The 25,304-nt window shown below is 42.9% G+C and overlaps 1 protein-coding gene across 2 annotated transcripts in view; it reads right to left on the reverse strand.

The window, feature by feature from the left end:
- DNAH11 (dynein axonemal heavy chain 11) overlaps positions 1-25,304 on the reverse strand; it is a 249,553-nt gene that overhangs the window by 101,058 nt on the left and 123,191 nt on the right. For both annotated transcript variants that reach the window (XM_045197324.3, XM_053927361.2), the window contains exons 46-54: positions 22,784-22,988; positions 20,642-20,807; positions 19,653-19,755; positions 18,093-18,332; positions 16,010-16,171; positions 15,544-15,737; positions 11,940-12,102; positions 10,927-11,050; positions 10,369-10,517 (exon numbers count right to left, since the gene is read on the reverse strand). In XM_045197324.3, coding sequence (XP_045053259.2) covers positions 10,369-10,517; positions 10,927-11,050; positions 11,940-12,102; positions 15,544-15,737; positions 16,010-16,171; positions 18,093-18,332; positions 19,653-19,755; positions 20,642-20,807; positions 22,784-22,988 — 1,506 coding nt within the window. The remainder of the gene's footprint in view (positions 1-10,368; positions 10,518-10,926; positions 11,051-11,939; positions 12,103-15,543; positions 15,738-16,009; positions 16,172-18,092; positions 18,333-19,652; positions 19,756-20,641; positions 20,808-22,783; positions 22,989-25,304) is intronic.

The raw sequence follows: 25,304 nt of genomic DNA on the forward strand, positions 1-25,304 counted from the left end.
AGCACCTTCAGTATATACACTTTCAGTAAAAAGTGTATATATTTACATAGGCATACTTTTAGGTAGCACAAAATGGTATCATTCCCGTGACCTTTTACTTGTGAATACTCGCCAGTATGCATTATTTCAAGAGATAATATTTTATATTGGGGAGTTTTAGTTATTTTGTTTGCTTTGAGAAAAAAACCCTTTAATTCCTGAAGAAATTGTATGTGGAATCCCAAAACGCAGTGAAGAGCAAATCTGTACCTGAGGGGTAAAGACCACAGGGGTTACAGTCTCCGCTCCCCATTCCCGCTATATTTTCCTACATATGCGAGGACTCCATTCCCTATCTCAGTTGCCCTGCTCTTCTCCAGGGTCTGCTCCACCCACGCGCTACTTTCCAGTGTGCAGGCCAGTGTGCAGCTCCACAGTGTTTTGGTTTTGGGGGGCTTTAAAAAACTTTTTTTAACAGAAAATCAGATACCTGATTATCTACCGAAGGGGACAGTACGTGGCAACTCTGCCCGCATGCACAGTTGGAACAGGACGACCCAGCATCCTCCTTGCAAACCCGCATCCAAATGTAAGCCAAGGGGGAGAACATGAACTTGCTTTTCAAAATGCAATTTCAATATAAAGGGTATCTTTTCTTCTGGGACTAAGCTCTTCATTTCTGGTGTTAAAATTCTCTTTTATCATATAAAGTAAGGGAGATGACTTCTACTCGTTCTTCTACTCCTAGTCATTTTTCCCTCAGTAAAACCCCTTTTTTCCTGCCTTCTGTTATCATATATACCCTGTACCTCTCACACGCTTAGCCGCATTTTTATACATGTCTGTGCAACTTGGGATGACACTTGCTTTGCCTACAATGAGGTGGGCACTGGGTGGGCAGGTGCCAGCTCTTGCTCCCTATAATACTCCCAGCACCCAGCACATCACAGGCACTCAATAAATATTTATCAAATGCCAAATGGATAGATGGATGAACAAGCAGCAACTTAAAAAACAGTTCTGAGAAAATAAAACATTGACTTCTACCTTCTAATTATTTGAGGTTTTGTTGTTTTATGAAATGTTAAAGAGAGTGACCCTCAGTGTGGAATACAAGATCACACCTGTTGTCTCTCTTGAAAGTTCTTTTTATTCTGCTTATGTCAAATAACATTAGAAAACATGAGGGCGGGGGGTAGGGCACGGTGTTCGGAGAGGTGTGGTCTTGACAAGGAAAACATTGTTGTCGGCAGGGCAGGGAAGAGCTGGACCAAGCCTGGAATGGCCCAGGCGGACCTGGCCTTTACAGCACTGCTTCTCATCAGTGCCACCGTGAGGGCAGGGGGCAGAGAAGAAGGCATCTCTAGAGGCTGAGGCCATCCTACAAGGCCACCCACACAAAGGACAGGAAGCCAGTGCTCTGCCGGATCCATTGGATGTAGAGACCAGAAGAGACTTGACTTTATAATCACACAAGGGTAAGGTTTTGGGACATCTGATTTTCTACCGACCTGCTGAACATTTGAGGTTTTCATACATCAAAGACATACCATGGAAATGACCTGCACAAGTACTAAGTCTTTTGGTTATGCTGTGTGCTTCTGTGCTAGTCTGCTGCTTAGCTATGAGTGCTGCTCAGCATCCCTGCTGACACTGCCAGGCTCCCCAGCCGTGTGGCCACCTGAGCCAAGAGCAAATCCCCAGGGCTGTCTGCCGTCAAATTCCGGAAATGAATGGCTTTGTCTTCCACCCAAGAAGACAGAAGAAGAAGAAGAAGAAGAAGAGCCTAAATGCATCCTGAGAGAAAAATATGCTAACACCGAGGAAAACAAAAAAGCAACCAGCAGACCGAATGGAAGATAGCTCCACTAAAGTTAACTTAATGGAGGAATCTGAAAAAAAAAAAAAAAACAAACAATAAAAACTTGCTTCACACTCTCGAAAGGTTAGAAGAAAAAAAAGTTAGAGAACCCATGATAGGCCCAGATGAAGGAAGAAGATAAAGGGATTAATCTGTGGGATAAGAACCCATACAATACAATAGAACACCTAGTCCTAAAAATATTAAAAAATACCTTAAGCCCAACACTTCATCCAGTGCTTAATGATGAAAAGCTAAAGGCATTCCCATTAAAATAAATAAATAAATAAAACATAGATGCCACAATTATTACTTAAAAGTTTTAAATAGTGTTCTGAAAGTTACGGCTATCATAAAACACAAAAAAGAGGTAATCATTAGAAAAAAGAGTGAAAATTCAGAAGACAATGTAACTGTCTACTCAGCCAACCCAAAAGAACAAAATTCAACACTTACTGCAACTGATGAGCATTCAACAAACTGGCTGGTAGAATAACAAGCAAGGAGCCTCTCTCTCCCCTCCATTGGCTTCCTTATATATCCACCATGATCAGAGAGAAAATTTGGCAAGAGCAAAAAATAATATAAAATAATAAGAAAAGTAGTTAATGAGAACGGTATAAAACATAGATAAAAGATAGCTAGCTGTTTTACTGAAAGTCGATAGACATTTTGACTAAATGAAAAGGTGTGCCACATTCCTGGAGATCAATTATTATAAAGATGTTAATTTTTCCCATATTAACAAATTTTAGGCAATTCTAATAATTCCCAACAGGATTAGTCGAGCTTGACAAAGTGATTCTAAAATTCATGAGGAATAAAAAAGGGTATAAACATCAAAGGATATTTGGAAAAAGAGAACAGTGAGAAAGAACTTACACTGTCTGGGAATAAATCTTAAATTATACAAAATAAAACACTGTAGGTGAATGAATGGACACACTCAATATTGTAAATGTACCCAGAACATCCCCAAATTAGTCTACACATTCTCATCGGATTTTTTAAGTGTTAATCTCATTTCACGGTTCATCTGGAAAAGTAGAAGCTAACACAGAATGACAGCAGTCAAATCAGCATGGTACTGACATAAATACAAATACCTATCAGTGGAACAGAGCAGCGAGCCCAGAAATAAACCCACGTCTACATATATGGTCAATTAATGTATGACAAAGTAGGCAAGAAAGTTCAATGGGGTAAGATAATCTCTTCGATAAATGATGCTGGGAAAACTGGACAGATACATGCGAAAGAATCACACACACAGATGGACCTGGATCACTTTCTTACACCATATATAAGAATAAGCTCAAAATAAATCAAAGACTTAAATATAAGGCTTGAATCCATGAAACTCCTGTCAGAATGGTGATCATCAATAAATCAACACACAAGTGTTGGTGAGGATGTGAAGAAAAGGGAACCTTGTGCACGGTGATGGAATTGTAAATTGGTGTAAGCACTGTAGAAAAGTATGGAAAAAAATTAAAAATGGAACTACCATTGCTTCAGCAATGTTACTTCTGGGTATTTATCCAAAGAAATACAAAACACTCATTCAAAAAGATATGTGCACCCCTATGTTCACCGCTTTATTTACAATGGCCACAATATGGAAGTAACCCAAGTAGCCGTCAGTAGACAAGTGGCTAAAGATGTGGTACGTATATGCAATGGAATACTACTCAGCCATAAAAAGAATGAAATGTCACCATTTGTGACAACATGGATGAACTTGGAGGGCATTATGCTAAGTGAAGTAAGTCAGACAAAGACAAATACCATACAATTTCACTTCCATGTGAAATCTAAAACACAAAATAAATGGACAAACAAAACAGAAACAAACAGAAAACAAACCGATGGTTGCCAGACAGAAGGAGGGTTGGAAGGATGGGTGAAAATGGCGAAGAGGTTAAGATGTATAAATTCAGTAATAAAAAACAGTCACGGGATGTGGAATCTGAAGAACAATACAAATGGGCAAACAAAACAGAAACAGACTCATAGACACAGAGAACAGACTGACGGTTGCCAGAGGGGAGCAGGGTATGGAGGGACTGGGTAAAAATGTGAAGGGACTGAGAAGTTCCCATTGGTGGTTACAAAATGGTCATGGGGATGTGACGTACAGCCCAGGGAGTACAGTCAATAGCACTGTGAAACTATGTATGTGCCACATGGGTACTTGAAATATCGGGGGAGCATTTTATAAAGGACATGATTTTCTATCCACTAGGCTGCACACCTGAAACTAATATAAAATAATATTTAATGTGAACTGCAGGTGAAAAAATGTTTTAATTTAAAAGAAAAGAAAAAGGAAAATAAATAAACAATAAGCTCTTAGGGGCGTTTGCCAAACAAAACAAAACAGAAAGTCACAGGGATGTAAAGTACAGCAAAGGGATATAGTCAGTGATGTGGCAATAGCCATGTACGGTGCCAGGTCGGTACCAGACTTGTTGGGATGATCACTTTGTGAGGTATATAACTGTCTAACTATTGTGTTATACTCCTGAAACTAATATGATACTTATGTCAACTGTAAGTGAAAAAGTAAAACAAAAAATTGAATGTGGAAAAGGAAAAGGATATTGCTCTATGAGATTCCAGAATATACTGCAAAGCTAAAATAAACAAAGCAATGTGGTACTTAAGCAAGCATAGATAAACAGATTTACGGAATGTAACAGAGAATCCAAAAATACGATGCCACATACTTAGGCATTCAATATGTGAGACAGGTAGCATTTCAAATTGGTGGTGAAAGGAAAGATTACATAATAAATGGTGTTGAAACAATTTGGGGAAGAAATAGAAAATCCACCTTATACTGTATACAACAATCCAGGGCTAAACATTAAAAATACTATAAATTAATTTAAAGAAAATTCAAGATACTATTTTCACAATGATGGAGCAGGGAAATACCTCCTTAAAAAGCTTTAAGACACAAAAGCCACAGAGGAAAAAAAATCAGAGAAATTTTTATACATGTAAATGTAAACAGGTCATTATAAATGAAGTTAGAATTACAGTGAACTGCAACATGTGAAACGGACAAGGACATTATGAACATACAAATATTACAAAGCACTCTTATCAATCAAAAAAATAACAAACCAGTATGAAATTTGGCAAAGCGTGTAAATGGATAAAGGTTTTACACCAATAGTTATTTAGAATAAAGTACATTTGAGCTAAATAGTTCACTCTATACACCAAATTCTTGGAATCATGTGATTTTTTTTTTTGTGGGAGTCTTCTAATCAAAAAGGCAAAGAGAGAGGTGAAGAAAACACTGAGAGACCCGAAGAAAGTTTCAGTTCTGAATGTGTACTTTGTATGTCTGTGTGCACACATAGACAACTGGAAGGAAGGGTACCGACACGTTTTCAGTAGTTGTCTCTAGGTAATATTACCAGTATAGCTATTTTCTTCACATGGTTCCAATTTTTTTTCTTTACGATGATTATTTATTTGCCTTTCAAACATATTTCACATATCAGAACATAGTAAACTTCCCTCCATCCTTTCCATGAACTCCAAGGGCTTAGTGATAAAAGTTTGTTGCCCTTTGAGGACTGCATACAATGAGATTTGGCACTCAGCTATTTATTGGGCACGTACTTCCTCATCTAACTGTTACACAATCAGAAATAAATCTCTGAGATAGACGGACAGAGAGGCAGACAGACACACACACATGCACACACTGACCCCCCCCCCAGATAGAGAGATGGATAGATAACAAGACAGATAGCTACCCAAAATCTTGGGAAAGAATCAGGGGCTGCTACATTTATCAAGCGTCCTTCCCTCCACAGACAGAGAAGAGGAAGGCAAGAAAGGAAGTCTTAGGGTTAACTAAAGTCAGCAGGAGAGAAGATGGAAGTACAGCTGCAGGGTAAGAATTACTAAGAAAAGACACACATACAAATGTGAAGGAGAGAAGGCATTTGGCATTTATTCATTGGTTTATTTCAGGCAATCCAAGGACACACATCTGATCACCATTAATGGGAAGGGCCCCATGGGATTCACAGGTCATGGTTTGTATGCCAACAGGTTCTCACTGCCTCTGCATTCCAAATGGGAACTGGCTTTGGGTGGTGAGCATGGGTAATGGGGTGGCAACTTCACATCATTCAGCTTGACCTGACAGGTGTGCTCACCAGGCCTTGCAACACATTTCACTTCCCATGTTGCCCAGCTCAGAACAGACGCAGAGGAAATAGCAGCTCATCAGAAATTCTGAGTCTTTAGTACATGGAGGTGAATATCACAATTTAGAAAACAGAAAAAATCCAGAATTCTTTTAAAAATTCCAAGGATTGTGATATAAATTAATATATAACATATATTAATATATATCTTATATATTATATATATGAGACAGTAAGATTTATATTTATATTTATTTAAAAGAAGCTGTCATTTTCTAGCCAAAAGGTGACCAATTTTTCTGCCATATTATTTTGCCCTCAGGGTAAGGTGCTGACCACTAACCTTTCTCATGATGCAACAAAGTGACAAGGTCAAGAAGGGTCAGGACTATTTATTTGCGGGAGCTTCCTATTCCTCCTTAGCATTAAAAAACAAAACAAAACCAAACCCCCCAAAAGCCCTCCTACTCATTTTAGTAGGAAAGAGAGATTATTTTATTTCATTAGTAATCGTAATTATTATTTCATTAATAATTAGTATTTTATTTAGTATTAGTAATACGACAGTGGGGGGCGGGGGTGACCCATGTCAACTCCAAAATAAATTCTAGCTGGCGCTGAAGTAAACACTAAAAAAGTATTTACTTCCTGAGACCAGGAAGAAGACTACACATGAACAGAGATGACAGAAAGCTGATGTCAGTTTTGGAAACACATGCAGGAGAAGGCTGAGGATTTAGCAACATAAACACGTAAAACTTCTGTACCTTACACTGTGCTGCGTGACTATTAGTAACTTCAAGGAGAAAAACTGTAGAGTTATCTCAATAGACACTAAAAGGAATTTAATCAGTAGAGACCTCCTGACGAGATATAAATCCTGAGGCAAAAGCGTAAGACAGAAGAGCGAAACATTAGAAACATCTTCATTAATGTAAAAACCCAAATTCTCACTATTGCCATTAATTATTTAACATTCTTCTGTGGATTTACCAATGCAATGAGGGATAAGAGCAGATAAATAAACTATTAGAAAAGCCAAAATACTACCTGCGGGCTATGTGGTATCTACAACTTAGAGAATCTATCAGACCAGCAGTAAGGTAGCGAGTTATAAATAAAAAATCAATACCCCCTCTGTACACAAACAATCCACCATCGGAAAAACCTTACGGGAAAAACAGTCCTTCTATAAAAGCAAGAAAAGATTTTATATTGTAAAGATTAAATTCTCCCTAATATAAAGTTAGCATTCACCGTGATTTCAATAAAAATTAAAATGCAATGTGTTTAGAATTTGACAAAATGATTCTGATGTTTATCCACACATATAAACATGTGAGAACAACAAAGACAAACTAGACTAAGAAAGAGCAATTAGATATTAGATATTAGAAAGTATAATAAGCCCTTAATAATTTATATAGTACCAGGCTGGGACCAAAAGTAGAGGGATGTAGCAAGAACAGAGAGCAGAGGATCTAGAAATAGACCCAAATAATATGGCTATTTGGCATGAGATAAATAATGATGGTACTTCGGATCAGTAAGGAAGAAATGCATAGTGGTGAGATGAAAAGATACCTTTTTGGGGGAAAATAAGCTGAAACTTCTCGGCTCACTCTTTGTCACACATTCACTTCTCCAGACTGCCTGGTGGCATCTGACTTATTTAAGGCCCGTAAGACATCAGGTGGGGGGGGTTGGGGGAAGCTTTAGCTTGGGGTACAAAAAGCCCCAAGTCTTCTCCCTGCCTGGAGTGCAGACCCCACTGCATTCACCCTGAGACCACAGGCAGGAAGCCCCTGGATGAGAGGTGGGAGGGCACCGGTCTGTGAGGGGATCACGGAGCAAGTCTGGACTCAGCCAAAAAAGGCGGCTTTCAGGAAGTGTTCTTAGACACTCTCTTATTTGTCACCAATTGAGTTCCAACTGCTTCTAGCGAAGAGTTTTACAATCTTGGAGAGAAAAGAACTCTCCTAAATTTACAAGAAACCCTCAGACCCATTAAGGAAAATACTGATCTAACATAAAAACTTTTTAAAGCTTTGAAACAAAATAGAAACAGACAAATAGATGGAAAGCAGCCTGACAGCTGCCAGTGGGGAGGGGTGTTGCAGGGTTGGGTGAAAAAAGTGAAGGGATTAAGCAAAAAACAAACAAAAAAAACTTTTTTAAACTTTAAATTTATAAACAAACAAACATGTAGCACATATACATTTAAAAGGCAAATGGAAGAATAGCGGTTACATGAGACACATATGTAAGAGTAATTGATGTACATAGAACTCATGGGTAAAACCATATGCAACTCAATGGAAAAGTTGGCCTTTCATGACTTAACCTCAGAAGTTACTCAGCATCACTCTGCCGTACTGTACTCTATTAGCTGAAGCCGTCACACACCCATCCAGACGCAAAGAGAAAGGTCCTAGACCCCAAGTGTGAGTAAGAAGAGCATCAAGGTGTCCTGGCTTGGTGGATTGAATGCTGGCCTATGAACCAAAAGGTTGATGGTTCAATTCCTAGTCAGGGCACATGCCTGGGTTGCAAGTGGCTGGGGACATGTGAGAGGCAACTGATTGATGTATCTCTCATACATCAGTGCTCCTCTCACTTCTTTCTAAACCCTCCCTTCCCCTCTCTTTAAAAATAAATAAATAAAAACCTTTAAAAACAAAGAGCATCAAAGAATTGGCAAGCATACTTTAAAATTGCTACATGCTGTAGATTTTGATCCAGCAATTCCCCCTCTAAAAATTCATTCTGCAGAAGCAAGCAAAATATTGTATAAAAGATACATGTAAAGAATCCTCATGTTCATTTCATTTTTAATGAGGGTTCTCAAAATGTCAGCATGCCTCAGATTTGCCCGGAGGCCTTATTCAAACAAAAGTTGCTCCGTCCACTCAGAGTTTCTTTTTCAGAGGCCTCGAGGGGAGGGGCTGGAGAATTTGCATGTTTAAAAAGTTTCTAGGTGACGCTGCTTATGTTGCTCTGCGGACCAGACTTTGACATCTGTGATTTATACCATTACTATATCAAATGCTATTACTGTACTTGTTTTTCCATTTTCATGAAGAAAATTTGATCCAAATATATCACAATGGAACAGGGTGAAATCCCTGGCCTTGTTACAACCTGTCAAACACATTCTTAGTCACATTTTTGTTGGGGAGAAAACTCTTTGGGCAACTAAACCGTAAATTCGGCTCTTCTAACCTCAGCCTAGAATTGCTCAGTAGGATTAATGTGGCATTTGACATAGCAGGGTGGAAGAGAACCTTACAATTACTCTATACCCTCAAGCAGAGGTATATTCCCGGCCAATGTCACTGTCTTGCCCCCCTTCCTGTGTACCCCAGGCTCTATCACAGCCTGGAACCTTTCACTAACTTAACAGGGGGGCGATACTAAAAGTAGCAAAGCAGTAACTTTTCTAGGCTGCTAGCCATTTTTATACTAGGAAGCCTGAATTTTCCTTAAATTGGCTTCCTGCTTTCAGTTTGGAGGTGTTTCTGGTTTTGTTACAATACTTGATCTTTACTGCTGATGGTATGTGGTTCGATTACATGTCTATAAAGCTACACTGTGGCATAGAGCAGCTATGGGGGAGAACGTGGGGTTAAGCCTCAGATCATCTGAGTAATACCCCTAAGTTACTTGCCCTAACACAATTCACTTCCTTAGTTCCAACCTCTCCTATTGCTCCCGTAATGATTTGCAGCGCCCTTCCCTCATCCCAATTCACTTTCCCTGCCCCATTTGCCTTGTTCTCCAATAGGAACTCTATGTTCCAGTCACTTGGAGCTATCTTGGGTTTCTCCTAATGTGTACTGTGCAGTCCACCCTTATTCTCAAATAAATGCTATTTCCTCTCCCTGAACATCCTTCCTTACCCCATCCCTTCCCCATGAATTACAATCCACGCCTGACACACGACACATTGTTTCCTCTGGGCGGGCCACTGCCTTCAGGGAGGACGCTGCGCTCCTCTGTCATCCCACAGCCCCATTTACATTGGTCCTGAACTAATTATTTGCGAGGGCTCTCATCTCCTGTACTTGTGTCAGCTCGTCAAGGGCAGAGACCACGTGCATGTGGTTCCAACGAGCGGTGCACAGTCTGCTCAGACGATGCTCTGCAGGAGCTCAGCATCACAGGGAAGTGTAGGAAGGTGTCCCCCACACCTGGGTGTGTCGAAATGCATGTCCTTTCACAACGAATGACTGGATGTCTTCACGAAATGAATGTCCGACATTCCAACTCATGATATAAACCCTGAAGCAGAACCACGACAGACTTCCAACAGCAGGCTTTAGATAACATGCAGGAAAAGGGGATGCTCCTTACTTTGAGCTGCAGTCGCACCCTGGCCAGAAAGAATCGCCAGCAGTTCTCTCTGGAGTCCACCATGCCCAGAGCACGAACTTCATTACGAATTCCAGAAATAATCTTGTCCACATCTTCATCACTGAAGAGATCTGGGATGTCTCCTGCCCCTGCAGGAAGGAGTAGAATTACTGAAAGACCATCACAATTTAAATTTGAGATATGATTTCTTAACACCTGAAATGCTTTACAATACAAAGGTCAGCTTAAATAACAAAGGAAAACTCTGAAATCAGAAATACCATTTTTCTATTTTTTACATTTACAAGACATGTGACACACCAAACTCATATACGTAGAAATAACATTTGCTCCATCGAAGGCCCCTCCAGGGCGCCTCTCATCTGTAAACACACTAAAAGAGCAATATACCTCGAATTAGGTAGGTTTATAGGTTTCTCCCCAAAGACTGCCCCAGCAAACATCTCGAAGACAAATCATCTCTCTTTAAAGTTCACCAAGACTACAGATAATTTGTCATTGGGGAAGATCTTTCAAGAAATGTGTTGGTTTAATCACCTGATGCCAGCAAGTCATTAATCAGCACGAGGAAGCTCTCATCTAGAACCTGGGCATCTGTCAGCAGGAACACAGTGGGCATGTTCTTGGCTCCAGCTCTGATGTACAAATTGGCAAGGTCTACCTGTGAGGAAAGGAAGCCATCATTCATGTTTCGTTAAAATGCTGACTCGACCTTGGGAGGATGCGTGGAGGGCGGGGAAGAGCTGAGTGGCCATCACGTGAGAGATGCCCGGTGTCCGCTCCGTCTGCTGACATGTTCTTTCCTCTCTGGGACCTGTTACAGGGGCACACGGCATGACATCACCTCTGTTTCTGGTGGATGAGTGTCGGGTCTGTGGCTTAATGGGCATTTAGGGATGCTGCTGGCTGACTCCCTTCTGCTAGTGTGGAAATGATTCCGGTGATGCCTCTGTCAAGCATTGCAGCGAAAGGAAGTTTCTTCTCAGTTGACGACTCGTTCATTGAAAACACTTTTTGTTGGCTGTGTATCTAGTTTTGTTCAGTAATGTTGAAAGCACGTGCTTTTGGGGGTAGGGTGGGTAAAATAGCATTTGCCACAAATGCTAAGTACTATTTTGTAAGTACCACCCATGTTAAAAACATGAGTTTCTTGCATGTATCTCTATTGCATTTTATTGTCATAACTTATCCAAAGTGGAAGGAATCTATCAGCACTTGTAAAAATGGTATTTTTTCTCCATCATACAGGAACATTAAGAGTGTTGACTATCAGGTGTGGTCAATGCAAAGGAAGCAAGTACTTAATACAATGTTTTCTGAGCTGGGTCTATAGACTTAAATACCTATAAACATTTATAGAAACTTACTATGACTAATTTGACTGTGAAAGAGAAACAACCAAAGGTAATTAAATCCTCTGAAGACCTTTCCCCTCCTCCCATGGTTGGGAAGGCCTTGGCCAAATCTGGGAGTCAGAGCTGACATGGGTGCCCCCACTTATGCTTCATCCTCCCGGCAAGAGAGGAGGGGGACCCATCACTCTCACTCACCCGAAGTTCTTGGGTCCCAAAGCCTTGGGTCAGAGTGGTCTGGAAGACGTCCAGGCCGCACATGTGAGCTGCCAGCCGGGACAAGCTCTGCTTGCCGCTGCCGCCCACTCCGATCAGGAGGGCATAGCCCTGAGGGGTCCTGAGCGTTCGGCTGATGCGACACCTGGTGGGAGAAAGTGCACCCACAGCAGCGTGAGACCTGGGACTATGGCTGTTTTATTTTTATTTTTTAAAATCCTCACCTGAGGATTGATTCTAGAGAGAGAGAAAGGGGGGGGAAGAGAGAGAGAGAGAGAAACATCGAAGTGAGAGAGGAACATCAATTGGCTGCCTCTCAAATGCGTCTGGACTAGGGATCAAACCCACAACCTAGGTTTGTGCCCTGACTGGGGATCGAACCCATAACCTTTCGGTGTACAAGACAACACTCAACTACAGCACAGGGCCAGGACTGGCTGATTTTTTTAGATAAATATTTGAATGCTAAATTCCAATTTTTATTTTAAACCTTTCGTTCCTGTTCCTCTGTTTCTCCATCAGAGATGCTCTCTGCATCCGCCCTTGCAAAGTTGGCCTAACACACTGTCCCCTGCTAACGACATCTTGGCCTCTCTTCTTGCTCTATCGCATTCCATCAAACTGAAGGAAGAAAACATGTATGGGTCTTTTATCAAGGCCTCAAATTTGTTTGATTTGTTTGAATAAGGTCCCAAACTTCACGTCAGCTTCCAGGTTTGGCGACACCAAAGGAAGAAGGTCTTTGGGCCAGAGGCCTGTGCTGTAGAAATAATTTGGAGAGCATGGGTTCGTTTAGACAGCAAACCTCACACATGTGACCTACTTCATGCCAATTACACAAGCGCCTCTTCGTATGATTCCTACTTGCTTTGCATGGAAGCTCTCCTGGGGCCTCAAGCCCTCTAAAAAATGTACTTAAATCATTTCGAATCGCAGAGTCAGATTTCCAGCAAGGCCAGCAAATCCCTTGTTCTATATCATCAAAAAGATCCTGAATGCTTAAGCTGTGGATATTATTGTTAGATTTTAAAACAGGAGTAAGTTGGCTTTTATATGATCAGAATACGGGTTTGGTTGAAGAAAGATGTTATAATTATGCTGTGAATACTAAGAACAGCAACAAAACAAAATATAAATATATGGAAACCCAAATACGAAAACATTGGACACCATGGTGGTGTTTCTAGGTTGCTTTTCTGAAATGAATGGAAACTTCAGGCCCCGGATAATCCACATAGATGGTTTTTTAAAGAGCGCTTTTTGAAAAAAATGAAGTCGGGTTGAAGTCACTTCCGCTACGACCAGGACGTGTGAGCATTTCCTGAAAACCTTCAGTAACTGAAAATATAGGTTATTTTTACAAGCTCAGCCATCCCCTTGCATTTTATTTGACATGAGCACACAATGAAACCACCTTGGGAAAGCCATAAAATGAGTCACACACGAGTGAACCCCCAAGTTACAAAGCAGGGTTCTCATTTCACGTTAACATACGCTTTGAGGTTTGTACCTCACAAGAGTCTCTACGCAGCAAAGTCCCTTTCTACAACACTCAAGGACAGGCTCTAAAATCACCTTCTAGCTCAGATCAAAGACACAGCCTTCCTTTTCAGGCCGCTGAGAACTCCACGTTGGAGGATTACATGGGAAGACTCCCACGACAGTCACAGGAGGCCTCTCTCACCTGAGCCGCGCGGCGTTCAGACACAGTCCCTGTAGACTCACCCAACCAGAAACAGACTTGTTAGTAATCCATTTACCCCACGGTCACAGATTCTAACGAAAACTGTGTCATCGGAGGGTTGCAACAGCAAAGGAATCAATAAAACAATCAATACTTAGCATGCTTCGAATAACTGATGACAGGGAGTCCTCCAAAGTTTTTCTTAGGCTCTTTGGATAAACATTTTAAAGACTAACGCTTTAAAAAATTGAATCCCCCACATTTTTTTGTTTGGATTTCCTTCCTTGCCTACTTTCTGGATTTATTTTTAATCTTTGTCCAAGTGCCACTTCCTAAAAAGGCCAGAATTTTTAACAAACCCCCTGAAATTCACATATTAAAGTCGTAACCCCAGCACCTCTGACATAAGCTTACATGGAAGCAGGGCATTGCCGAACTGGTTGAGACAGTGTCATTCTAGCGGAGGGGCCCCTATCCAACACCGCTGGTGTCCTTATCAAAGGGAGACATTTGGACAGACCTGCAGAGGGACAATGCCCCGTGAGGACTGGAGTGGAGCTGCGACAAGGAACCACCAGGAGCTTGGCGAGAGTTCCGGCCCTTCTGACACGCCTTGATTTCAGACTTCTGGCCTCCAGAGCTGTGAGACAATAAACATCTGCTTTTCTGTGACAGCAGCTCCAGCAAACGGACACAGCCAGCAAGACATGACGGAGACTGGGAGACAGTACTGGCCATGAAGGTGCAATCGATGGAACCCCACATAGCAGCAGCCAGACAAGCCGTCAGAAAATTCCACAAAGCATGTCGCTGCGAGGTCAAAATCTGTCCCAGAGCTTCTCGCTAAACCGAAAACCGAAACTCCTTCCTCTGGTTACAAGGAAGTGTTCCCTGTAAGTACGGCCCCTTTTTGCCACCCATCCTGGGCACATACACATGCTCTGCCCTGCTCACTTCTTCTGCACACTGCAGCCGTGAAGACCCCCTTCTGTTCCTGAACACTCAGCCTCGGGGCCACAAGCAACCTGCCCTCACCTAGACTGTTCTTCCTCCAGATCTCTCCATGCCTAGCTCCTCCTGCTTACCATGTCGATCTCACCTTGGACGTCAGCTCCTCACGTAGATACCCAGTTCCTCTTTGGGAAGCCACATATTTTATTTTCAGGAATCAACCTCTCTTATTTCTCAGTGTGACACATCACCTTCTGGCTTTTTCCTGCTTATTTGTTCACACCCTTATACATGTCCACAAGAGTCACTAAAGTGTCAGCTCAACTAGAGAAGGGACTGACTGTTTGCTGCTCCACCCCCAGTACCTACAATCATATCAGGCCGCAGGCCCTACAGATGGTCGTGTGACCAGCGCCCTGCATGAGGTGCCCAGTCTAGGAGGTGAGCGAGAGCCGTGCCAGCCAAGCTCTGCCCTGGGGCGTGGGCCTTTTCCTCACTGTCTGCCAAGCAATGGGCCCTCCCCGCTTTTTCCCTAATTTGCACGAAGCACTGAACAGTCCGGCAGTGGTCCTGCTCAGCACTCAATGGGCACTCAATAGACATGTTAATCAGTGAAAATCAGTTTGAGTCCTGCCTGTCTCTGCCACTTGGGGACCTGATGACTTTGACTGAGTCACTAGTCTCCTGCTTTCTTAGCATTTTGCCTAACAGGGCTGCAGTGACATGAAATGGGCATTCTGGCTGTGATGACACTTCAGAAAGAAGTGTACCTGCAGAAGACATCATTTAGATTGTGACAGCTTATACAGACACTGTACTTTTATACTGGATGGCAAACAATAGATAGAACTGGAAGTTCAGAGTACTGAACATGACCCACTGAAAAACGACAGTTGTGGACACGCAGCCGTTTCTGCTTTGTACAGACAGCATCACAGCCAGTTAACTCACACGTGCTGCATGGCGTCTTCAAATAGAACAAGGCCCATGGCAGCATGCAGTTCGTTGTAGTTGTCTAACGTCTCTGTGAGAATGGTCTTCAGCACCTCCCAGTCCTCCACGGGCAGGTAACGTGGCTCTTCCCCACCACTAGCGAGGTGGCAATAGAGGAGGGGCTGTTGAAGCAGAACACGACTGTCGACCCCCTGCAGAAGGAGGAAGAGAAAAGTGTGGCCACGCCAACCATCCGACACGATTCATCCAGCGGCAGAGCGGCCTACCAAGGGCAAAGCTTGCCGATCGGTCAGTCCATGGATGGAGTGTCCCCGAGTACAGAACAATTATATTCTGGAATCACTGCTGTTGGAGCTGGGCAAGCATTTACACAATTTATTCCCACCCATACCTAACTTCCCGTCCACCTCCACCACCAGTTAGTGCCAGAGCAAACAGTGACCTCGAACGTTCTTAAACTTACTTCAAAATATTTATATGCAGTTTCCAGCATTTTTTTCTGAAACAAATCACAATCCTTGGTGTCTATCAGTTTGTCTCCATAGACACGAGACGATTCATGAAGCCACAGGCGTATTACATCATTTGAACCCTTTAAACATTCAGGAGAAGCAAATAAAATCCCCTATAAGGCAAGGAGGGAAAAATTAAAAATTCAGAAGGTGATGGCATTCCAAGGTAATATTTTCTTTTAACATTTTCTTTAACTGTGTACTGAATTTAGCAATTGATTGAGTTAAAAGAAACATTATAAATAATAGTACATATATTAGTTTCACTGTCTAATAAAGCAACATTTTGAAGATTTACTATCATCATACTCATTTTTAGTAATGCAGCTAAGACAGTATTTTAAGAGCCAGTCCAGAACTAAATACCACATCTGAGAGCTTGTGCCAATTAAGTCTTCCAATAGATTAAGTTTCCAAAATCACAGTATAAACAGATAACATAAAGGTTACATGATCATAATTCTTTTATTCTAAAATCTTTAAAAATTTTTTAAAAAATGATTTTGTTTATTTACTTTTAAAGAGAAGGGAGGGGAGGAAGAAAGAGAGGGAGAGACACCTCAGTGTGTGAGAGAGACGTGGGTTGCCTCGCTCCCTGACTGAGAACAGAACCTGCAGCCTTTCGGTTCACAGGCCAGTGCTCAATCCACGGAGCCATACCAGCCAGGGGTCTTTTGATACTAGCTCATCTAACCCTTTCATTTCACAGATGAAGAATATGAGACCGAAGTAAATTGCCTGAATTCATACTTTGTGGGCACCAACACCGAAGCATTTTGACTCTCACCCTTTTTCCACATTGCCCTTCAGTGTCTGGGATTCATATAGACCCCACCCTCACGGAGAGGGTCAGCGTGCCTTGGACTCACAGGAGAACACACACCAAGAGCTGCTGTAGATAATTAGCTGTAAAAGGCTGAACAGGTATTTGGGAGTGCCAGGCGCAGCTGATATGAATGGAGAGCAGGCAAGCTGCCCATGCATGTCAACTGTGGCCTTCTTTCCCTTTTCTTGTAGGATTAAAATTCTGCTTTTAAACAATGGGCAGGTGCTAGAAACACAGATAAATCCAAAGATAAAAAGGGATGGTCCGCATTCGTAGGAAGCTGTTATCTAATGCAGTGCTACAATTCTGAGACAGCTGTGGAGTGATTTAGGAAAGTGGGTTAAAAAACATAAAGAAACAGCCCTGGCTGATGTGGCTCAGTTGCTTGGGTGCCCGTTCAATTCCCAGTCAGGGTACATGCCTAGGTTGTGGATTCGATCCCTGGTTGGGGCGTGTACAGGAGGCAACTGATTGATGTTTCTCTCTCACATCAATGTTTCTCTCCCTCTCTCCCTACCTTCCCCTCTCTATAAAAATTAATAAAATCTTTTAAAAATATATAAACAAAAGTCACTAAGTATGAAGAAAGAAATCCCACAAAGTTTTTATATCCAACCAGTAACAGAACTGGTTAGATACACAAAAGAACTCTAAGCCACACATAACGTCCCCACCGCATTTACTGGACAGGAGAGACAACATTAGCTGGACTTTTAAATAATCCCAGGCTTTCAAGTGCCTCTCTGGAATTTCCCTTCTAAATCAAACCCATAAACACTGTCCTTTTACCAGGTAAGCACAGTGTCAATGTCAAAGCAAAACAGCAATTTAAGAAACTGTAATTTCCTTTGATGTATGTTTAAAAATCATATCTGATATTTAAAAAAATGACAAATTGCCCCTCTTACTTGGCAGAAAATGAAGCAGTCAAGTATTTCCATGGAATAAATGAAATAAGGAGTGCAGACTTCTACCCTTGCTTCTGCTGCTAAGTCTCTATACAGCCCGAGAGGGACAACTACTCCCACTGACAAAAGGGAATAACAAAGCCGGCACACTTACTTCCCAGAAACGTGTGTGGTATAAAATGAACGGATATATACACAGCACACGGCAGAGTTTCCACCTAGGCTCTGTGACCGAACTCCATTCATGTTCCTGGAGGTGTTCCTCCACCCCAGACACATGACAAAGAGCCACCGAGGTACCTGGAAGATGTTCGATAGGTCTCTCAGGTTGAAGAGGTAGTGGAATCTAATGGCCGTGGGAGAAAAGTGATGGGTCATCGCCTGATGGGCCGCGACTGCTGCCTGTATCAGGGCGGGGCCGCTCCTGAGAACCGAGGGGCCAAATGCGTGCTGCTGGAAATGGGAACTGAGGATTCGGCCATAGATGGTGTTCAGCGCATCCAAGGACGGAAAGTTGAATGCGAACACTGTGAAATGTCTCTGAAAAGAAAAACACATATAAGAGTTACCAAAAAATAGAGATGATAATGGTACCAGGAGATTTTTTTTTTAAGCGTTATTTTTGTCATTCCTTTTTATATCCCTGCCCATTGCCATTTAACTATGGAGTGCCATCCACTCTGACTCTGGGCCTGGCTGGCTGTGTGGCTTCACTGGGCCAGCAGAATGGCGTGTGGCAGTCACTGCCAGAGGCCTGCGTGTTTCCACGTGTGCTCTTAAGGATCTCCCTTTGCCATACATTCCACCAGCTGCTGCTGGATGAGAGACCCGTGAAGTAGAGCCACGCTGCCCGACAACTCCAGCCAGAGTCCCCCTAGATTAGCTGACACAGAGTAACCCCCAGGCATGTGAACGAGCCTGGCCAAGATCGTCAGTCACCTGGCCGACCCCCAGCTGACTCCAGGTAAGTGAGGAAGCAACACTTTCTGTTGCATGCGGTCATGTTGCATGTGTTACACGTATGCCATTGATGGTGGTGAGTATGACTAAAAAGCCTTTATGCACACAGAGACATGGACATAAACATTTGGAGAATATTCATAATTGGTAAAGCATGGAAACAACCAAGGCGCCCTCCCACAGGTGATTGGATACACAAACTGGGCACATCTCTACGATGACTATGATTCAGTGATTAAAAGAGGAATAAGCTATCCAACCATGAAAAGACATGGAGGAACCTTACATGCATCCTTAAGCTGGGCGGAAGACGCCAATCTGACAAGGCTACATACTGCAGGGTTCCAACCATCTGACATTCTGGAAAAGGCTAAACCATGGCAACAGTAAGAGGATCACCTGGGTGCCAGGGACTCAGGGGCGGTGAGGGGGGATGAATAGGAGGAACCCAGGGGATTTTTAGGGCAGAGAGACTGCTCTGTATACTTCAGTGGTGGATACTTGTCGTCGTTCATTTGCCAAAACACATAGAACATTCAACACAAAGAATGAACCCTAATGTAAACTCTGGACTTCAGTGAACGATAACTGACCAGTACTGGCCCATCGACTGTAACAAAGCTGCACACTCATGCAAGGTGTTTGTAGCAGGGCAAAACGAGGCCGGGAGAGTGAGGGAGCGCGGGGGAAACCTGTGCTTTCAGTGAAGCTGCTGAGACAGTTTGTGAACCTAAAACTGCCCTAAAAAATAAACTCTTTTAACTTTAAAGAGCTCACATGATGAACCAAATGTTCAATAGCAGCCCTGATTTGTACTCAAAAGCACCACGATCAAGACCTGCAACGTTTGTGTGTGACGTTTAGGGGCTATTTGAAAGAGAGCAGGATGCAGCACCCTACCTGGAGTCTGGGGTTGACGGTGAAACTGCCCACCAGCGGGTTCATGCAGGCCACGTACTGGCAGTTGTGGATTTCTTTAAGCATCACCTTCTGTCTGTCATACCTGAAAGACAGAAAGCAGAACCTGACATCTCAAAGCTGAAGATGACAGCCCAACCAAATCCACCAGTTCATAAAGGACTTCATCACCAGCTGTCTCCTTTGATCTTTACAGCCGCTCTGTGATGTTGAGCTCATTAGCATTAGCTCAGAGACAGGAAAACAAAAGCCCAGAAAACCGAAGGCTACAGAGCTCCTTTGATGCCAGAATCCACATAAGGAGCCGAATCTATACATGCTATTACTGCTCATTGATTCTCACGTGACTCTCTTGCTGGTTAGAAGGACCCACAACAGCCCAGGCCAGGGCGGCTAGTTGGTTGGAGTGCCACCCTGGGAACCGAAAGGTCTCAGGTTCAATTCCCAGTCATGGCACATGCCTAGGTTGCAGGTTTGGTCCTTGGTTAATGTGTGTATGAGAGGCAACTGGCCAACGTTTCTTTCCCTCTCGTTCTCCCCCCATTTCTCCTGGGGGTGGGGGGAAAGAAGAAAAGAAAAGAAATGACTGCCACATGGCTGGGGGCTCTCCCTCCCGTTCACGGCAGGGACACAGACAGCAGCAGCCAGATAGGATCAAATGGTTACATCCCACAGAGCAAGGTCAAGCTTGTCTAAGTAATTTAGTGTGAGTTAAGGTTTAAGAATTTGATGCTTAAGCCAGGCAGTTTATATTTCTAGAATACTTTTCAATCCAACTCTTTTCAAGGTACTAAGGGAATCTATTTGATTGAAGATGTTGAAAAGAAGATGCAAAGTGAAACCCAAAAGGTATCCCAGAAAATGCTCTTGCTCAGAAGAGGAAGAAATTAGGGTAATTGCATGTGTGAATGTTTATCCCTCACAACAATAATTAGATTTCGGTAGAGAATAAAATACAGAGAGTCATTTACCAGTGTCCGTAGTCAATGTGCTGTCGAATCAGAGTGTGGGGCTGGACGGTGCCGTAGAAGTCCACTTCGGGCATATTCATGTCGTCAATAAAGTAAACCAACTTTTTATTTCCTCCTGGGCCATAGTTGCGACCAGCCTTTTTCTCTAGAGGTTTCTCAAGAATTCCTGAAACAAATTAAACATTCTGCCCAATCAGATAAAATGGAACTTTCTGTCCTTAGTCCTTTTTTCTTATTTTTCCCTCATCTTCTGTCCGTTCCACCCACTCTGTTGCTTCGAGTATCACCTCCCTGCAGGTTAGTACCAGAGCTGTGTCACGGGCCACCTCCTGTAAATGGCTCTTCATGTCTCTTCCTTTTGGCCTGCCCATCTACAGCTCCAGTCCCTAGCGACAGGACACCAGCCAGTACACTACTCAGCGGCACTGGTCTGCCTGCCTGAGGCTTCTACTCCCAAAGGGGAGCTTGCATCTTATTAGTTCCTTGCTCCCCATCAATGCCTCACCATCTCCTACCAAATGAAATACATTTTCTTCAGCTGTATCTCAGCTCTGTCTACAGTTACACTGTCCAGCCATCCCAGGTTATCTGGGACTATTGCAGTTTTAGGAAGTCCCAAGTCCCAGAAAACCCTTAGGTCTTGGGCAAAGTTGACAGCTGGGCACTCCACCGTACAACTCCAACCCAGCACTCCCATCTTTCCCAGTCTTCTACCCTATCACTGTGTTCAGTCACCTTAGAGATTCGATGAACTGACTGTGTCCCACGATTTTCTCTCATGAGTTTGCTTAAGCCGATTCTTCTGTCCCAAGTGCATTTTTGCCTGCATACCACCCCATCTCAAGGGTCTGAAGTCCTAACTTTTCTTACAGAAGAAAGGCTCTTTCTTGTCTGCACGCTAATAGGCGATCTTTAAATCTTATTCATGCCTGTATCCCTTTCTGGAACTAGCAAGATGAACTCATACTTCAGCCAAGTTCTTTGTTCAACTATTGAGTCGTAGCCCTAACCTGCCACTTACAAGTGATAAAGTGATCCATTCCTCTGTGTCTGTGAATGAAAAACATGTACTAGACACAGTGCTTGGGGAAAAGTAGACAAATAATATATATTGGCTGAATAACATACTGCTGAGTCAGCTTTTTAACTGTTTCTTTCACAAACACAAGGAAAACACACTTGATTAAAAAGGAGATTGCAGAAAAATCACTCTCAGCTGAGTTAATGACATCAGTAAGAAAATTTATTATTACTACTCCACTGATATTATCTAAGGAAACAGCAACAACACACACTCAGGCAGTCTCACAACACAGAAACCACTTTCGGGCAACTCGGTGGGTTTGACAAACTACTGAACAATGCTGCCCCCCCACCCCCACCCCCAGCATAACCCCTTTACCCTGCTGGACCAAGTGATAATACTTCACTTCTACGTCCAAAGTCTACTTTTGCTTGTCTTTCCTAACTTAGAATGCCGCAAATCTGTGTGGTTCTTTTATTATAGCGATACATTTATTCAACAGTTTAAAATTCTTCTTACAGTTCTTCTAACACTTAATGAACAGCCTGTGGCCTACCATTTCATCCACACAGTTTGAGTGAATTTCTCCTAGATTGGTCCCTTACCGGAAGAGGTGACAGAGTGCTCTCCCGTGAGTGCACCCTCACGACGATCAGGCTCCGCAAAACTGACTAAAGAAAACCCAGCAGCTTAGAGGCAAAGCAATGAACACAGCTGATGTTCTAAAGAGCGATAACCCAAATAAAGCCATGAATGATATCAAAAGCCAAAATTACAACATCTGAACAAATATATTTACTCAGAATGGTGATAAGTAAAAATTCATGAGCCCTAAAACAATGTCTAAAGGCTAGACAAAGTCATCATCTCTTTGAGTTGCATGTTGCAGCCTTGACAGTTTCTGATCTCTTTTTTAAAAACTATGATTTGAGAGAGAGAGAGAGATTTGTTCTTCCTCTTATTGATGCACTCATTGACTGATTCTTGTACGTGCCCTGACCAGGGATCAAACGCGCAGCCTTGGCGCATCAGGACGATGCTCCAACCAGCTGAACACCTGGCCAGAGCAACGGATGCTGACCTCCTGTCTCCAGAAGGTAAGCAGGAGCAACACTTACTTTGCAGAGCTGCAGATGTTGTGTAGTAGTTGAAAGGCACGCAGGACACTACGTAATCGTCGGAGAGACTTGCCAGTGTGTCCCTGACAAAGACTGTCTTTCCCACTCCTGCGTGTCCTACCAGCATGAGTGGCTGCCCTCTCCCGAGCAACAACTGTGTGAAGTATCTAAGACGAGTTGTCTCTGCTGTGTGAACCAGAACTCTCTGCAGGAAAGAGACAGAATGAGAGAAAGGTCAAAGAGAGACAGTCTGAAATTTTCCATCTGAACAGAGTCACTTTAAATTGAGACTTAATGAATTCTTAGTGCAAGTTCACACCAGTAGGGAGATCCCACCTGATTTTCTGTTTGGAACCATCCGAGTTGAGGCATCATTGCCCGAGAGAGCAATGGGGACGAGCCACTGCCCTGCTGTGGCATCAGCAACTGACTTACATTTTCCCATCTAAGTAGCGGCACCCCAGGCTCCCTGTTGTAGAACACCCCCACTCTGCCCAGCCTTGTGTCAGGTGTATAACAGAACACAGTAAATGTTTGAGAAACTGTCCACCATCCTTTGCCTGCTGACAAAACGTTTGAAAAGTCAAGGCATACGCACGTGGAAGTTGGCAGCAATGCTCTGGCCCAGTGAGATTAAGTGGCAAAACGATAAAGCCCCATCCACACTCAAGGAGTTCAAGATAGAGGGGAGGCAGTCTGAGGGAAACAGTGGCTTTCAGTGGAATATTCACAAATCCAAAGCACATTTGAAACTTATTATGCATTGTTTTGTTAAAAATTTTATAACAGTGTTTCTGCTTTGAAAATGGGCTATTCATTTAGATACTACATTGTTTCACAAAGAACTTGGGGTGACTCGTGGGAATACAATAAATGAAAAGAGTACAAGTAAATAATAATCAGACCCAGGGAACACAAACTGATACACGAAATCAGGAAAAGGAGCAGCAGCTGTAGGCATGCAGGAAACAGAATCTTACAGAGTGATTCAAAGAGAGTTGACGACTTCTTGTATTTCTTGACGGCCGAATTAGAAAGGGGGTAAAACACTACATGCAGGATCTATATTGTTCATAAGAAAAACGCAGATTCTGTAATGGAGAAAGTTCTTCCTGTGTGGCGAGCAGAGACGGAACACAACGGGGCGCTTCACAGCTCGTAGGGGGTCATGGGCACCGTGGTGAACATTTGCTCTGGAAGGTGGTTTCCACTCAGTGACACTCTCAGGACCTATTGAGAGGCACACACTGTTCTGTGCCACATTATTTTTTTTTAATTGAACTTATTGGGGTGACATCGGTTAATAAAACCATACAGGTTTCCGGTGTACAACTCTAAACACATCATCTGCACCCTGCATCGTGCACCCACCACCAAAGTCAAGTCTCTTTCCGCCACCATTTATCCCCCCTTTGCCTTCTTCCCCCCCCTCCTTTCCCTATGGCTATCACCACGCTGTTGTCTGTGTCTGTTTTTTTCCTCAACCCCTTCGCTTTTTTACCCATCCCCCTAACCGCCCTCCTCCCTGACAGCTGTCAGTCTGTTCTCTGTATCTGCGTGTGTGTTTTTATCTTGTTAGTTTACTGTGTTCATTGGATTCCACGTAAAAGTGAAATCATATGGTACTTGTCTTTCTCTGACTTGTCTTAGACATTTTTTATTATTAGCATTGCAATAACATTTTTTTCTCCTTTCTTGCTGCTCGTTGTCATCATTTGCTGCTTAGTTTGGCTATTACCTCTTTTTGCTACACATTAACACCAATCATTAACTTTTACTGAGCGCTGAGTACTTAACAGGGACCATGCTGAGCACTTTATATGCATCATGTCATCTGATGCTCATAACAAATCTAGGAGGAGAGTTTTATCATTTCATTTTCAGAGATGACGAAGCTACAGCCTTCAGGACTCTGATATAATTTCTGATGTGTAAGCCACCCTGTCGGGGGTATTTGGCAGTGATAGAAAGCTAATACAAATAAAGTTAAGCCCCTAATCCAATATGACCCAGTGTTCTCATAAAAAGGGGATTTCGAATACAGGGACACAAACACAGAGAAAGTGACAGGGGACAACTGGAGGGGATGCTGCCACGGACGGAGGGACAAACTCCAGGAGCCAGGAGAGAGGCCTGAGACAGGTTCCCCCTCACAGCCCTCCGAAGGGACTGAAGGGACGAGGCTGCCGACTCCTTGAGTTTGAAATTCCTGTTGTTTACACCACCTGGTTTGTGGTGCTTTGTGACAACAGCTCCAGGAAACTGATGCATTGGGTTTTTCTTTGACAGCGGCTGCCCCCTAATGAGTGCCATCAAAGTCCTCTGTATTCTATTCATACAGGGCTGCTTGAAATAATAAGCTCCAAAATCAATCAGCAGACATGATTTTGAGAAAGAAATATAATAAAAAGGAAAATAGCCCTGGCCAGGCAGCTCAGTTGGCTGGAGCATCGTCATGTGCACCAAAAGGGTGCGGGTTCCATCCCAGGTCGGGGCGCATACAGGAGGCAATCCCTTGGTT

The sequence above is a fragment of the Desmodus rotundus genome, chromosome 6 (genome assembly GCF_022682495.2).
Source record: "Desmodus rotundus isolate HL8 chromosome 6, HLdesRot8A.1, whole genome shotgun sequence".
NCBI lineage: Eukaryota > Metazoa > Chordata > Mammalia > Chiroptera > Phyllostomidae > Desmodus > Desmodus rotundus.